Consider the following 16,984-nt stretch of genomic DNA (forward strand, 5'->3'; position numbering starts at 1 on the left):
ATACAAAGATAGAAACAAGATCCTCATACTTGGCAAATCGCACCATTTCCACAGACCCCTTCCATGGCATCTCTGGCCAGATTCCCTGCAATTTTACAATGTTGGTATCAACAATACCATAAAGTGTCTCCCAGACTCCACACAGCGTCACACAGCTCAGTGACTCCCGTCTCCTCCTCCGCAGGTCGTGGCCAAGGGAGCCATCGCCAGGATCCTCCACAAGGGGCTGGACCTCAGGGAAGGGGCTGGTAAGTGGTGGGGGAGGGGTCTGTGCAGATAGGGGGCACCCAGGGGACAACTGGGGATTGAGCCCCCTGAGCAGGGGCTGGGCTGGGGGAGGGGGCTCTGCTGGCTGGGCCTGACTTCCCCTGGGTGTTTCCCACTGTCCCTAGGGCTGAAGGGCTCCTTCTCTGTGGAGCTGCCCGTCGGCGCTGACCTGGCGCCCGCTGCCAAGGTGCTGGGTTACACGGTGCTGCCCGATGGCGAGATGGCTGCTGACGGCGCCTGGCTGCACGTGGCCAAGTGCCTCCCGAACAAGGTGAGCCTGGGGCTCGGGGCGGAGGAGCCTGTGGGGCGGGGGAATCGCTCCCTGCCCCATAACAGGAGCCCTGAGCAGGGGCATGGCTGGGTGCCCCCGGCCCCTCCCTTCCCAGCCTCCCAGCAGCGCCAGGGTCGTTGGGGCAGTGCCAGCTCTGGTGAATTGCTCACTAGCCATTTCGCCCCCCCTGCAGGCGTTCCCGCGGTGACGGGAAGAGCTTCGGCCCCCGCACAATGGAGGAGCAGGTGCCTGCCCTCCCCCTCCCATTCTGCTCTCCCTGGCCCCAGCGAGTACCTGCTCCCCCAAACCCTTCCTGCCTCCCCCAGCCCAGCCTGCCTCCCCCACGGACTCAGCCCCTCACTCCGGGCCCAGCAGGAACCTGCTGCCTGCCTGCCCCACCCCTCACCTCCCCGTCCCCAGCTCCCCAGAGCTCCTGCTTCTGTCCCTCCCCCACTGACCGGGACCTGGCCCCTCCCCGGCCCACTCTGGGCTCCCCGGCAGGTACCTGCTGCCCTGAGCCCCCCCCACTCCCCAGTCTCCACAGCCACTTGCTCCCCCACCCCCCAGAACTTCTGCCACCTCAGCCCTACCCACTGCCCATCCTCCGACCCGCGCCTGCCCCGCCCAGCCGGGGAGATTCCTGGGGCGGGGGCAGGATATGATGGTCTGAGCCCCCTTCCCCTCTGGAGGCTTGCGGGGGGGCCAGCTGCCCATATTTCTCTAGAGGGCTTCTAAGGGGCCGCTGCCCCTCCAGTCGACTGGGGCACAAGTGTCATGAGGGGAGGGGCCCCTCTCCTCCTCTGGGCCGGCAGCCGGCTCCCACTCTCAGCAGCTGAGCAGCAGAGACTCCCCCCGCATGAAGGCTGGAGCTCCCCTCTCTGGGCAGCCGGCAGGGGCACGTCCCTGTCATTGAGAAAAAGCTTTCGCCAGGGACCAGCGTCAGCCCCCTCCCCACTGCACATAGGGGTCAGCTGGGGGGAAGGCCCCTCCCCTCTGGGACTAGGGAGGTAAAGAGACAGAATTCCTCCTCTACCTCTCCCCTCCATCTTGTGGGGTCTGGCTGAGTCCTTCTGCCCCCCCCACTTCACCCCACTGCCCTGGGGGTAAGTGTGGCCCTTCTTCCCCCCCCCCCCCAGCCCGGGGAGGCAGGGCACTGTTACCCGGAGGCATTTCAATGCCCCCCTCGGCAATGGCGGCTGCCTCCCCAGCAACTGGCATCTGCTTGGTATTGGAAGGGGCAGAGGCAGGGGGAGCAGAGAAGCCAAAGCACAGGCTGCAGCCCAGGGCTTCAGGGGTCTGACTCAGGAGTTTTATCTGGTGGGGCTGGTGATCCTGTCGTATCCCTACCCCCCTGCACCTCCTACCCCACCCCTCCTACCCCTGGGTGTCTATGTATAACTGCAGCTCCCTGAGCCGCCCCACGGGGGCGCTGAATGAGCCTGGGCTGCCTCGACCCCCCCCCACCCCCAGCAGCAACCCCCAAAGCCCCAGCCCTTCAGCCAGCCGGGCCTGGGGCCGGAGTGACACTCAGTGCCTGCCCCCCTGCCCCCCCGCCTGGGCCTGTCTCCCCCTGCCCCGGGGGTCTCTCCCCTCCCCTGTGACGCGCTGTGCCTCGCCAGGTGAAGCTGGCCTTCTCGCAGGACCGGGCCCTGCCGGGCTCAGAGCTCCAGCTGCGGGTGCAGGCTGCCCCCGGGTCCCTGTGCGCCGTCCGCGCCGTGGATCAGAGCGTGCTGCTCAGGAAGCCCGAGGCCGAGCTCAGCGTCGACACAGTGAGTCCAGAGCAGCTCGGCCCCTCGCCCGGCCCTCCCGACGAGTCCTCCCCCCTCACAGGGAGGGCGATGCACGGCCGCTGGGGGACACCCCTCGAGGCCACCTCTCCCCGTCTGAGGGCTGCTCCCATGGCACTTGTCACCCCCTAACTCTGGGGGGTCCCCGCTTGCCTGTTCTCCCATCAGCCCTTGCAGTGCTCCCCTCCTGGCACCCCCCTCACCCCGGCTCTGGCTGGGAACATGGAGCTCGGAGCTGAAATAATGGCCGGGTTAACTGGCGCTCGCTCTCCAGGGCAGAGCTGGTCCCCAGGGGCAGGGGCAGGTGAATTCCCTGCCCCCATGTACAGCAGGGGACAACTGGCCAGGTGCATTGTGGGAGTTGTCCCTGCCTGGTTGACGATACAGAATCTCACTCGACCCGTCGCTGTCGCCTGCCGTCCAGGTGCTCCCGGGCTCTGCACACGGCGAGTGGAGCCTCCCAAGCCCCGTGGGGCAGCAGGAGACGGGACTCGCTGGGCGGGGGCTGAGTCACGTATCCCTGTGAGCCGTGGCCTCGGGGCCAGCCCCTGACGCGGCCCCTCTATGGTCTGGACAGAGTGGGGGAGGGGCACTAAGAGCCATTCGCTGCCCCACGGCGAGAAGGGGCAGCTACCCTCCTCCTGCCCCAGGTTCTCCCAGGGCGTTGGGAGCCGCGGGTCCCTCTCCTAGGGCTGGGGGGTGAGAGGTGCAGGGACAGATGCCCACGTGGGGGATGGGGATGGGTGCTGGGCAGGGTGGGGGGAGGTGTCCAGGCTAGAGATGAGGCTGGGGCGAGAGCGGAGGTTGTGGGGTGATGTGTTAGTGGGAGGAGGGGCAGGAGCTGGCTCTGGGGTAGCTCGTGTCTTGGTTTCATGGCTGATGTCGTGTGTGTTTGTCTTTAGGTCTATAACTTGCTCCCGGATTTTCCCCGAGGAGACTATCCCAACGCAGTGCGAGAGCCGGAGTCATGTCATCCTCTGGGTGTTCCGGGTGCTCTGGGTCCTCCGGTTGTGGCGGGTGAGCCGGATGTTCCGGGTGGTCCGGTTCCAGTTCCTCACTGCCGTGCCTTAGGTTCCAGGTGGAAGTGTCGCAGAGGGACTAGCAGCTGGACTCCCCCTCAGCCTGACGCCTACAGCCTGTTTAAGGTAGGGTTGGGCCTGGCCAGGCCTCACACTCCTCTGTAGCCTGAAAGGACTAAACTGGCTCCGATGTGCCCAGAGCTGCCGGCATCCAGGGGCGAATCTCACCAAATAGTCCAGCCTGTTCTAATGAATCCCCAGGGCTGCTCTTAGAAAACTCAGGCCTGGTATACATCTCCCCAGCCATCTTCAGACACGGCCCAGGCCCTGGGACAGATCCCCGGCGTATCCAGGGAGCAGGAACACCCCATCCATTCCTGGCCCACTCCTGGGCACAGGGATATTACCTGCGGGGCTGGCAGCGCCACCTCCACTTACGGTCCTCTGGCACTTCCCGGGAGGTCACCCTGGGGTCAGGGAGGTGCCCTTTGCCTTCTCCATGACATGCAGCCCCCAGCTGGCTGCATGGGAAACTCCTGGGAATGGCAGGACCCACATGCCCAGCAGAGGCTTGGAGTTTGGCAGCATTATTCTGCGAGGAATCCCTCTGCACCGCGCCTGCTCCATCCCCTCCTACGTGCCGACCGGCCTGCGCGCGCCTTCGCCACAGAGCGACAGAGCCTGCTCCAGCCCGGGGCCACAGAGGCAGAGCAGGATTTTCCTGAAATGGCTCCTCCGGCCAGCAGGACCTGCAGTGGCACCGGGTGTGGGAATGGGGCTCCCAGAGACGGTGCCTCTGGTGCTCCCAGTGCTCCCCTGCCCGTCTCAGGGTACGTCTACACTACGGGATTATTCCGAATTTGCATAAACCGGTTTTGTAAAACAGAATTTATAAAATCGGGTGGAGCGCGGCCATACTAAGCACATTAAATCGGTGGTGTGCGTCCATGGTTCGTGGCTAGCGTCGATTTCTGGAGCGTTGCACTGTGGGTAGCTATTCCCTAGCTATCCCATAGTTCCCGCAGCCTCCCCCGCCCCTTGGAACTTCCGGGTTGAGATCCCAGTGCCTGATGGGGCAAAAATCATTGTCGCGGGTGGTTCTGGGTAAATGTCGTCAGTCACTCCTTCGTCTGGGAAAGCAACGGCAGACAAGCATTTCGCGCCTTTTTCCCCTGGATTGCCCTGGCAGATGCCATAGCATGGCAATCATGGAGCTTGTTTTGCCGTTTGTGACTCTCACCGTATGTGTACTAGATGCCGCTCACAGAGGCGATTCAGCAGCGCTACACAGAAGCATGCTTTTGCTTTTGCATGACAGCAGAAATGGTTACTAGCCATATTGCACCATCCAAATCCTTCCATAAATTGGAACTGAGGATGATCATGGCTACCAGTCCTTTTGTACCATTTGCTGCTAGTGCCCCTGGCCAATCAGCCAGGGGCGCAAAAGCCAAGATTGGTTACTAGCCATATTGCACCTTCCATCGTTTTGTACCATTAGCTGCTGTCATAAGTGCCCCTGGCCGATCAGCCAGGGGCGCAAAAGCAAAAATTGGGAATGACTCCCTGAGTCAATCCCTCCTTTTTGGTATCTAAAAATAGAATCAGTGCTGCCTAATATAGGCAAGTGTGCTAGAGAACCACCGTATCATAGAACCAGAGAGCACAGCTGCTCTGTGTCAGAGCCTGCAGAAATTATTATCTGTATGCTATTCACAGGGGGTGCTCCTGTAACAACCCCACCTGTTGATTCCGTTCTTCCCCCAGCCTTTCTTGGCTACCGTAGCATTGTCCCCCCACTTGTGTGATGAATTAATAAAGAATGCAGGAATAAGACACACTGACTTGTTAGTGAGAAATGAGTGGAAGGCAGCCTCCAGCTGCTATGATAGTCCAGACAGGACATTAAGCAGTGTGTAGGAGAGAAGCCCAGCATCCCACTGCTAGTCCAGGGGCAACTGAATCTTTTCTTTACACATGAAGGGTGGGGGCTGATGGAGCTCAGCCCCCTGTTGCTATGATGAGGATGGTTACCAGCCATATTGCACCATCCATCCACCAGAAAAAATTAGGGCCAATAGGCTGATGACGAGGACGGTTACCAGTCCTTTTGTACCATCAGCTGAGGCTGATGATGAGGATGGATTTCCATCTTTTTGTACGATCAGCCGCCCATGGCGGGGGGGGGGAGCAAGGATGTTGGTGTTGAGTGCTGCACTATCGCGTCTATCTGCAGCATTCAGTAAAGATAGGGTGACATGTAAAAGAGTCAGAGGATTGTTTTACCTTTCGCTTCTGGGGGTGGGTGGGGGGTGGGTGAGTAGATTGCCAAGCTATGCCCTGACCCGCGGACACTGTGTTTGACCCTAGAAGCATTTGGAGCTCAGCCAAGAATGCAAATAATTTTCGGAGGCTGCAGGAACTGTGGGATAGCTTCAGTCCTCCAGTCCATGCGCATCCATTTGATTCTTTGGCTTTCCGTTACGCTTGTCACGCCGCAGTGCGCTGAGTCCCTGCTATGGCGTCTGTCTGGAGATTTTTAAAAAAGGATTCTGAATTTCATCTTCTGTAACGGAGCGCTGATAGAACGGATAGAACGGATTTGCCTGCCCTTACAGCGATCACATCCGCATGGTCCATGCGGGAGCTCTTTTTTTTATTTTGATTTCGGACTGCATCGCCACCCGTGCTGATCGGAGCTCCACGCTGGGCAAACAGGAAATATTCAAAAGTTCGCGGGGCTTTTCCTGTTTACCTGACCACTGCATCCGAGTTCAGATTGCGGTCCAGAGCGGTCACTGGTGCACTGTGGGATAGCTCCCGGAGGCCAATACCGTCGATCAGCGTCCACACTAATCCTAATCCGATATGTTAATACCGATACTAGCGTTACTCCTCTCGTTAGGGAGGAGTACAGAAACCGGTTTAAAGAGCCATTAAAATCGATATAAGGTGCCTCCTAGTGTGGACGGTTTTGGCGTTAAATCGGTTTTACGCTCCTAAAACCGATTTAAACGCCTAGTGTAGACCAGGCCTCAGGCAGCCTGGAGGAGGAGGAAGCCATCTGAGTGGCTTGCGGGGGGTGGTGTGGGGTGCAGAGGAGACAAGGGATGGGTGCGGAGGAGGTAAGGAAGTGGTGGGGGATGGGTGCAGATGGGGCAAGAAGGGGGTGGGGGAATGGGTGAGGAGGGGGTGGGGGGATGGCATCTTGCTCCGCCCGAGCGAGGGATGGACGACCTCTTCCCAAAGCCCTCAGGGGCTGGTTGTCAGGAGACCGGGGCTCTGTCCCAGCTGGGGGCTGCTCTGAGTGCTGGCAGCCTCCCCAGGGCCTGGGATCCCAGTCAGACGGCAATAGTGGAATGGGCTGGGACCCGCCCTCCCCCTGCCAGCGCCCGTAGAGATGCTGCCATGCGGGAGCTCGAGGAGCGCGGCCGGCCCCATGGGCGGGTGCTGCACATTGCAGGGGGGCGGCAGCTCTACTCGAGCGGAGGTTGAGTGTCGCTGGCTGTTTAAAGAGGAGTGTCTGAGTGCTCTGACATCCACAGCCTGGCCTGAGATTTGCTGTGCCTCATGGCAGGGCCGGGTGGGGCTAGTGGGCCACATGTGGGGTCATTTGAGCAGGGGGGGGCTCAAGATTCAGCCCCCCGTCATGAAACGGGTTTCCACGACCACCTGGTTCTCATCATGCTCTTTGCTCTGATATGGGGGGTGACCTGAATGGAGGCCCCAGAGAGTGGGAGGCGCATGTGCAGCCAGGCTGGGACTGTGGAGCCAGCGGGTTTGCAGGCAGTCTGGTGTCACAATGCCCGAGGGGCACTGGGGGAAGTGCTGTGGCCGGTGAATCTCCCACGGGCTGTGAGTTCAGGCCCCACCCAGAGCAGGTTTCGGCGGCTGCGGGTTGCGCCTGTTGCCTCCGCTTTGCAGCGGCTCCGTTTGGCAGTTTTGCCCGAGACTGAAATCTGGGGTTGAGGGCGACGTTTTCAAGGGCTGTAAGAGTGTCACGGAGCCCTCGGGCGATGCTCTGGAACTGCTCCCCACCAAGCCAGGCAGGACTTTGGGGAGCCTCCTCTCCCTCGGAGCAGACTGTATCCAGGGCAAGAAGTTCACACGGCTTCACCCCCTGGGTCTGACCTTGGAGCATTCAGCATCCTCTGCCCCTGCATGTGCTTCCCACAGCGAGTCCGCCCAGGCGGGGTCCTGGGGAAGCCACCGGGTCCTGCACCCCCACTGCGCAGTCAGACGTGACTCTCAGCCAGCCAGTAACACAGAGGTTTATTTGATGACAGGAACAGGGTCTGAAACAGAGCTTGTAGGTACAGAGAACCGGACCCCTCGGCCAGGTCCATTCTAGGGGACAGTGAGCCAGACCCCCACGTCTGCACTTCACTCCTCATTCCCAGCCAGCTCCAAACTGAAAACCCTTCCAGCCCCTCCTCTCTGCTCAGCTCCTTTCCCGGGCCAGGAGGTCACCTGATCTCTTTGTCTCTGTGATGCAGTAGGGACTGTCTGTGTAGGGGTGGGGAGAGTGGCAGGGAGGATTTTAGCTGAAACTCAGGTATGCAGCTGTAACCTGAGCTAGGCACGGGGGAGGGGAGGTCAAAACCTTTGCTGGGGAAGGGAGACAAAGGAGAGAGACGAGAGGAGAGGGTTGCGACAGGCAGCTAGTGGCTGGGTGGGGGGAACTTCAGGGGATCCTAGGTTGGGATCCGGACACCCTGAACCCCCAGAAAGGCCAGACTGAGGGGTCCTGGCTCTGAACACGAGCCCTGCTGTATCCTGTGTTCCTGTTGTCCATTAAACCTTCCATTTTACTGGCTGGCTGAGAGTCACTGTGAGTTCCAGGAAGAGGGGTGCAGGGCCAGACTCCCCCACACTCCGTGACAGTCTCCAACAGCTTCAGTTGGTACCTTGCAGAGGAGGGGCCCAGGCCATCAGTTGCTAGGAGCAGGGGTGGCTCCAGGCACCAGCATGCCAAGCGCGTGCTTGGGGCAGCAAGCCACTGAGGGCGCTCTGCCGGTGGCCGTGAGGGTGGCAGGCAGGTTGCCTTCGGCGGCACGCCTGCGGAGGGTCCACTGGTCCCGCGGCTTCGGCGGACCCCCGAGGGCAGCCTGCCTGCCATGCTTAAGGTGGCAAAATGCCTAGAGCCGCCCCTGGCTAGGAGACAGAGTGTCAGGCATTTATGTACACTGGCCCTTTGCTCTGCAGCAACATACACCCTTATCCCCCCAACCTAGATACTTAACAACTGCCTAGGGGACAACTGCCTAGAGGCACCAACACCGTATTCAGAGAAAACATTAAGAACATTCCCAGTTTTGTCACAAAGAGCCAAGTGCAGACACTGCTGTTCCTGCAGAGGGTTGCCAAGGAAATGAGCATTGAGCAGAGGGAATTTTTTTTATATATAATTGGAGCTATACCCATCTCCTAGGAGTGGAAGGGACCTTGAAAGGTCATCAAGTCTAGCCCTGTCCCTTTACTAGCAGGACCAAGTACTGATTTTTGCTCTAAGTGGTCTCCTCAAGAATTGAACTCACAACCCTGCATTTAAGCAGGCCAATGCTCAAACCACTGAGTTATCCCTCCCCCCAGCACAGCCTCCAGCAGCCGGTTAGGAGAATCCCAGCAGGCTCCTCAGAGCTGGACTAAGGTAGACTTAACCCTTCGAGGTTCACGTGCCCCTCTCCTCCTGCCGCAGGCACAGCTCTGTGTGATGGGATCCCCGGGTGCACCCTGGAACTGGGATACTGCTGTGCCCCCTTCACTCTCCAGCCTGGGCTGTCTCTCCCAGCGCTTTGCTAGTGACAAGCAGCAACCCCTCCAGGTGCTGTGATCACTCAGCACCACAGCATGTGGAGCCCCCCACCCAGCACATTGCATGAATGCTCCCAGCACCGCATACGAATCACACACAGAAAGGCACCAGCCAACCTCCCAAGCCCCCCGCCTTGCACCCCAGAACTGTACTCTCTTGCCCTGCTAGAAGCCTGGCCAGTGTAAGTTTATTACCCAGCCCACCCCTCCTTCGATGTGGAGAGGGGACACTCCAGCCTTTGTAACCTCAGCTGAGATTTCCCAAGACTTCAACCAAAACACCCAGTTTTATGTAGGATACAACACAGATTTATTAACTACAGAAAGACGGTGATTAAGTGATTGTAAGTGATGGGCACAAAAGGTCACAGATAGTTACCAAAGAAAATAAAAGGTAAGTGCACAGTCTAAATCTTAAACCTTATTAAACGAGGAATATTTGGATCAAGCAGTTTTCTCACCCCACTAGAGGTTACAAGTCTTAATACACAGGCTTCCCCTTTTAAGCCTGGGACCTGTCTCCTCAGCTGATGTCTTTGTCCTCCCAGCGTTCTTATTGCTTCTCGTGTAGGTGAGGGAGGAGAAAGGCCAAAGTATGATGCCACAGTCCCCTATGTTAGCAGCTCCTGACGCTTTTTCCTCTGTCTTCCTTCTCACCCAGGATGCGGCTTTGAAAATTCTCACCAACACCAACACCAAGAAGCCCTGTGAACATGGACACTCTTTAACACGTCGTGCTGTCCTACCCTTGGCTGTCTGGCTGGGCCCCGCATTGTCCTCACCAGGTCAGTACACTGGGCAACAAAATGGCAAATGAAATTTAATGTGGATAAATGTAAAGTAATGCACATTGGAAAAAATAACCCCAACTATACATACAACATGATGGGGGCTAATTTAGCTACAACGAGTCAGGAAAAAGATCTTGGCGTCATCGTGGATAGTTCTCTGAAGATGTCCACGCAGTGTGCAGAGGCGGTCAAAAAAGCAAACAGGATGTTAGGAATCATTAAAAAGGGGATAGAGAATAAGACTGAGAATATATTATTGCCCTTATATAAATCCATGGTACGCCCACATCTCGAATACTGTGTACAGATGTGGTCTCCTCACCTCAAAAAAGATATTCTAGCACTAGAAAAGGTTGAGAAAAGGGCAACTAAAATGATTAGGGGTTTAGAGAGGGTCCCATACGAGGAAAGATTAAAAAGGCTAGGACTCTTCAGCTTGGAAAAGAGAAGACTAAGGGGGGACATGATAGAGGTATATAAAATCATGAGTGATGTTGAGAAAGTGGATAAGGAAAAGTTATTTGCTTATTCCCATAATACAAGAACTAGGGGTCACCAAATGAAATTAATAGGCAGCAGGCTTAAAACAAATAAAAGGAAGTTCTTCTTCACGCAGCGCACAGTCAACTTGTGGAACTCCTTACCTGAGGAGGTTGTGAAGGCTAGGACTATAACAATGTTTAAAAGGGGACTGGATAAATTCATGGTGGCTAAGTCCATAAATGGCTATTAGCCAGAATGGGTAAGAATGGTGTCCCTAGCCTCTGTTCGTCAGAGGATGGAGATGGATGGCAGGAGAGAGATCACTTGATTCACTGTTAGATTCACTCCCTCTGGGGCACCTGGCATTGGCTACTGTCGGTAGACAGATACTGGGCTAGATGGACCTTTGGTCTGACCCGGTACGGCCTTTCTTATGTTCTTATCTTATCCCTCTTGATCAGCAATTCCAAATGCCCTCTCTGCCCTCTGAGCGGAGACGGTCCTGTGGGCTCATAGATCGGGCCTGGGACCTGGGTTCTGATCCTGGTTTTGACATTGCCCTTGGCAGTTCCATTGTTCTCAGTGGAGTGGGGGTGGGGATTGTCCATTGTTCTCAATGGGGCCAGGGTGGGAGGGTTCTCAGTGGGAGCTGGGCACACGTGCTCATCTGACCCTTCCAATTCAGCTCTGATCCTCCCCCTTTCGCTGGAGGCTCTTTGAGGCAGAGCCTGCAGCTGCCTGTGGAGGGACGTACCCAGCCTCCTGCAAGCACCACCCCAATACACAGGCTAATCACACAGTGCCACGTGGTAGTGACCGTGGCATCGCCTGGCTCCTTGCCTGGCTCTCAGTGACTCCAGCCCAGATACACTTGCCTCACATGGAGACCGATGGCTTTTCTAGCTCCAGCCCCATGCGCTGCCCTGGGATCTGAGAGTCAAGCTGGGTGTTATGGAGGCGATCACATGGGGTTCTGCAATGCCCACTCGTGCTCGGTGGTTGCGGTAGAAACACACTGAGCCTCTCTAGGCCTCCATGTTCCAGCTGCTCAGTGCGGCTAATGATTTGACCTGCCTGGCTAGCGGCTCTTTGTGAAGGGCTCTGGGAGCGCAACGTACCCTTAACACCGCTCGGGGCAGAGCTGGGTCTGAGCTCAGGACTCCCTGGCTCCTGCCCACACGCTGAGTCCACCAGTGTGTGCTGCATGTAGGACACCCCCAGCATGACCCCTCCAGCCCCAGCCCTGCCAGCAGGGGTCAGTTCTCAGAGCTCCCAGGGGCCACATGCAGCCCCCGAAATGTCTCCAAACATCGAGACTTTGCAGGTGCAAACACACGTGAATCATCGTCTGGGTTTGCCCCAATACTGTGTGGGGCTCCCTCAACCCCCTTTGTATCTTTTCTAGACATGATCCCTGGGGCAGCACATGTGGACAGTGCAGCAGGGACCCCAGTGAGCAATGCCCGGCCCGTGCCAGAACCCGGCACCCAGGAGGAGGCAGCACCACGTCCGTACTTCCCAGAGATGTGGCTGTGGGACCTGGTGCCTGTGGGGTGAGTGAGGAGCTGTCACAGACCGTCCCTGCAGAGTGGCCTCCAGGCCAGACCCTGGAAAGCAGCAGCTCCCAGAGGCGGTGCACTGGTGGGGGAGGGCCGGCTGCCCGCGTGGGGCTGGTTCCTGCGCCCTGTTGCCAGCGGAGAGGGACGCAGCACAGCAACAGGGAATAACAAGCCCCCAGGGCCGTGGGATTCGTCTCTTTACAGATGTAACGAACCCCGCAGAGCGGGGGAGGGGTCTGGGAGCCCGGGCAGCACTGTGACCCTGCATCTCGCCAGCAGAGGGGAGTTCGCGCCAGCCCCTCCCCTGCCATTCCCTGGATCCCGTCGGGTCAGCAGGGGGGGTTTATCATCCTGACCCCATTGCTCTTCATGGGGTTTTCATTGCCACGTGGTGGCCAGGAGCTCTGACACTGAGAACACGGCGTTTGAATCCCCGGGAGGGGGGCATTGAGGGTGGCACATGGGGTGGGAGGGGCAGGGGATCCCGAGCAGGGGGAATTGAGGCTGACCCCAGGAATAGCCCCCTGACAGGGAGACGTGTCCGGCTGCGGAAGGGGGGATCCCCATCCCATGGGACATTGAGCACAGCCCGGAGAGCCCCGGGGCAGGGCAGGATCCTGCGCTAGCTGGCGTGGGGCAGAGGAGGGGAGGAGATGGGGGCACTGACAGCTCTTCCCCTCTCTGCTGTCTGGGATTGGCCTGTTTCTGGGCCCAGCCCAGCGGAGGGTCGGGCAGGGACGTCGCTGGTGGCCGGGCTCGTGGGCGCTTCCCAGGGGGCGGCCGCGTGTCTGACGCTGTTTGTGTCCGTCCCGGCCCAGCGAGGGGGGCTCCAAGGATCTCCCAGTCTTGGTGCCCGACACCATCACGGAGTGGAAAGCTGGGATGTTCTGCACGGCGGAGGTGGGCTTTGGGCTCTCGCCCACGGCCACCTTCACGGCCGTCAAACCCTTCTTTGTGGAGCTGGCCTTGCCGTACTCCGTGATCCGGGGAGAGGCCTTCGCCCTAAAGGCCACCGTCTTCAACTACCTGCGGCAGTGCATCAAGGTGAGCGCCGCCCGGGGCTGGGCTGCGGGGGCTGCTGGGGCCGGTGACCTGGGGCTGGGGGGCTGGGCAGCGGCGCAGGCCGGCGAGTGGCACCGGCAGTCACTGGCTGTGACCCTGTGACCACTGGGGTCAGCACATCGCGGTGAGGGGGCCTGAGCCCCAGAGGGGTCACGTCTCGGCTGGAGCTGGCGCGTGTGAGCGCGTCCCCCACAGCCCTAAGGGGGCTCTCGTGTTGGGCCCCACAGGTGCGGGTGACGCTGGCAGAGTCTGCGCAGTTCCAGGTGCAGGTGGGCGAGGACGGCGCCTACACCAGCTGCCTCTGTGCAGACGAAGGGAAAACCTTCCAGTGGGAGGTGACGGCGAGCAGCCTGGGTAAGGGGCGCTGGGGGCTCTGTGCCGGAGGGGAGGGGCAGGGAAGGGGTGGGGGGCTCTGCACAGTGGGGGGCAGAGAAGGGTCGCTCAGGGCTTGGTGCCACATGGAGTTGCCCAAACACTTCAATTTAAACACACTGGATTAGATAAAACAATCAAACACGTTCATTAACCACAAAGACAGAGATTTCAAGTGAGTGCAAGGAATGGGGCATAACAGTCAGAAACGGTTACAAGAAAAATAAAGAGAAGACGTTGACTATGACCTGCCTTAACAAACTACATCCGATTCAAGCACAGTTTCTCCCCGCTCGCTTCCCAGTCTCACTGACCGAGCCTGTGGGTCAGGACCCCTCTGCCGTCCCGCTGGCTGCGATGTCACATTCTGAGGTCCCCCCCAAACGCAGCTGTCAGGGATGTCAGCAGGGAGGGGGCAGGGCCTGGGTGGCCATTCGCTGTTCCCACACAAGGGCTAAGGCAGAGAAACCCATTACACTCCACTCATCACTTCCCTCCGTCCTTCCCTTCCCCCCTTTCCTTCTCTCTCTTTTCTCCCCCAGTCTCTCACTCTCCATTTTCTCTGCTTTTCTCTCCCTTCTTCACTACTCTACCCCTTCCCCTCCCCCTTCCACTATTCTCCCCCCTTGGACCCGGGCTCCTCTCTGCCTCGGGCAGGGGCACTGGTCTGTCTAACGGGGGCGTCTCCCGCCTTGCTCTGCAGGGGAGGTGAACTTCACCGTCAGCGCCGAGGCTCTGCGCACCGAGGAGCTGTGCGGCACAGAGCTGGCCGTGGTGCCGGCCCAGGGGCGAGTGGACACTGTGATAAAGCCCCTGCTGGTCCAGGTCAGTGTCTGTCGGGGCCTCTGGGCAGAGCGGAGGGAGATCCGGGGCCTGGGTCTCACCCCGTGGTGGCCATGGGCTGAGTCTGCACTTGTGATTGTTCTTTGTCCTGCCACAGAAAATAATGTCCCAGCACCGCGCCATCCATGTCCCGGACCCCGACCTGCACTGCCCCGTCATGCGGCCCCATCCCAGCGAGATCAGGGAGCTGGCGGGAGAGTCCTGGGGCGGGGGTGGCTCTAGGCATTTTGCCACCCCAAGCACGGCAGGCAGGCTGCCTTCGGCGGCTTGCCTAAGAGAGGTCCCCGATCCTGCAAATTTGTTGGCAGCCTGTGGGAGGGCCGCCAAAGTCGCGGGACCAGCGGACCCTCCTTGCGGCGACAGGCACAGTGCCCCCCGTGGCTTGCCGCCCCAAGCACGCGCTTGGCGTGCTGGTGCCTGGAGCCGCCTCTGGTCCTAGGGCAGACAGAGACAGGGGTTAGCCCCAAGGGGGGCGGCTGAGTGTGACACATGGGAGGGCTCGAGGGGGCTGAGTGTGACACACAGGAGGGCTCGAGAGGGCGGAGGGAACTAGCAGAGAGAAGCTCCGCGCAGAAGAGGGGGAAGCTGTGAGATCTGCTGGGCTGGGAACAGTCTCCCCGGGGAAGGGACGGGAGCCCCATCGCTGGGGCGCTGAGAGCTGGATGTGCCTGAGCCCCACAGCACGGGCTGTAGGGGATGATCCTGCCCTGGCTAGCGGCACTGGCTGACCCAGCAGGCCATGTCAGGCTGTGACGTGAACGGTCCCTTCTCCTGACCTTGTGTCTGATGCTCCTTCCCCACAGCCGGGGGGGATCCTGGAGGAGAAGGCGCACAGCTCCCTGCTCTGCCAGGAAGGTAGGTTCCCAGCGCCTGTGCGGGGCTCAGTGGGTGTCACTAACACGGGGAGTCTCTTGGCTGCGGCACGTCAGTGATGGCTGAGCCGCTGGATGGCCCAGCTAGGGGCACAGGAGCTGCCAGGCCAGACCAGGGGGCATCCAGGCCAATGTCCTGCCTGGGACAGGGTCCAGGCCCAGCTGCCCGGGGAAGATGCACCCCCTAGTGGGCAGTTATGGAACCATCTGCCACGGGCCAAAGGCTCAAGCACGTCCGGCTACTGCTCCCGAGTCTCACTGGGGCCACAGGTGCTGACTCTGTGGGTGCTCCAGGCCTGGAGCCCCCTGTCTGAGACAGATTTCAGTTCGATCAGCTTTGGTATTGGGAGAGGAAAAACAGGCTGGACCAGAATAAAGTTTAAAGCCAAGTGGCTGCATCTATTTGGGGGAAAGTTACAACTTGGGCCGAGGAAGAGAGGCAATTCTTAACTGGGATGTTATCAAACAATACAAACACACCCAAAAATCCTCAAAAATACAAATCTATACTGCTCACTGCTTCACACTGTTAGACAGACATGCACCAATTACACAAGATGGAAATTCGGGTTCGTCAGAGCAGTGCCCGGTGCAACACAGAAAAGAGGCCCACAGGCCACTGCCTCAACCGCCCTTGCTTTCACTCTAAGGGTTTTACCCAGAGTGTAGTGCGGCTGCGATTGTGCAGATTCCACTCACTCAGACCGCGGGGACAGAAACCCCTTGGTCAGCTCATCCCCAGATGGAGATGGCACCCAGACCCAAACACTCCACACAAAGACAGAGCAGTAACTCACACAACTTAAAACAGTCTATAATTAACTATCTACTAAAACCCAGAACAAATATACAAAACTAGACAACTGTGCAATTATGAGCTCAATAATTCAACTCTTATATACTATATACACAGCTTGGTACCGAGTCAGGGTGGGGAGAAAAAGAACGGAAGCTAGGTAAGCAAACTGTCAGAAATTAGAATGCAAATACCGCACTCCAGGTGCAGCTGACCAGCAGAGCAGACACCAGAAGCTGATAGAAATAAATCCAAAGTGACAAATCCAAAGCGACACGACACGAGCTAGCAATAACCGGAGGAGACCCTGGCTGAAAGGTTGATCAGGCCCTTCAGCTGACACGCGGACACTCCTGAAAATTTTGGTGGGAAACCTAGTTTTATTCGAAGGGTCTCACTCACTCATGTCAGCATCTGATTGGTCCCTGGCTCCTACACCCTCCAGGCTCTGGGCTGTTGCCCCCCCCACATCAGCAGGATTTGCACACGGCACACTGGCATCTCTGCACAAGGCACTAGCCTGACCCCTCAATGACCAAGCGAAAAGAGCGGGAAAATGCACGCAGCACTATAATGTTGCACACCGCACCTCAGGGTTGCACACGACACCGCGGTGTTGCTGGGCAGAATTAGGCCTCTGCCCTCTCCTGTGGAACAAGAACCTGGTCCAAGATGGAGGCTGCCTTGTCCTTTTAGCAGAACAAGATGGTCACGGACTGACAATTGGCCATACAGAACCATAACTATGTATAGGGTTGTGACACACCCATGGGGAAAAACTGCTCCCACCGGCAGCTCCCCGCCCCGGCTCTCCTCTGCTCCTCCTCCACCTCCTCTCTTGAGCCCACTGCCACCGCTCCACTTCTCTCCCCTCCCTGGCTTGCTGCAAAACAGCTGTTTCGCGCAGCAAGCCTGGGAGGGAGGGGGGAGGAGGGGAAATGCATCGCGCCCAGGGGAGGAGGTGGGGCTGGGGATTTGGGGAAGGGGTTGGAATGGGGGCAGGGAATGAGTGGACTTGGGGTGGGGCCGGGGGGGGCGTGAGCACCCT

At 58.8% G+C, this 16,984-nt stretch overlaps 1 protein-coding gene across 1 annotated transcript in view; it reads left to right on the forward strand.

Annotated features, from left to right (window-relative positions):
• LOC123356578 (alpha-2-macroglobulin-like protein 1) overlaps positions 1-16,984 on the forward strand; it is a 49,450-nt gene that overhangs the window by 19,488 nt on the left and 12,978 nt on the right. The window contains exons 14-23 of the mRNA XM_044999944.1: positions 185-248; positions 393-538; positions 2,158-2,307; positions 3,228-3,470; positions 9,820-9,943; positions 11,838-11,985; positions 12,810-13,035; positions 13,281-13,407; positions 14,129-14,250; positions 15,072-15,123. Of these exons, the coding sequence (XP_044855879.1) occupies positions 185-248; positions 393-538; positions 2,158-2,307; positions 3,228-3,470; positions 9,820-9,943; positions 11,838-11,985; positions 12,810-13,035; positions 13,281-13,407; positions 14,129-14,250; positions 15,072-15,123 (1,402 nt within the window). The remainder of the gene's footprint in view (positions 1-184; positions 249-392; positions 539-2,157; positions 2,308-3,227; positions 3,471-9,819; positions 9,944-11,837; positions 11,986-12,809; positions 13,036-13,280; positions 13,408-14,128; positions 14,251-15,071; positions 15,124-16,984) is intronic.

Source organism: Mauremys mutica, chromosome 25 (genome assembly GCF_020497125.1).
Source record: "Mauremys mutica isolate MM-2020 ecotype Southern chromosome 25, ASM2049712v1, whole genome shotgun sequence".
Classification (NCBI taxonomy): domain Eukaryota; kingdom Metazoa; phylum Chordata; order Testudines; family Geoemydidae; genus Mauremys; species Mauremys mutica.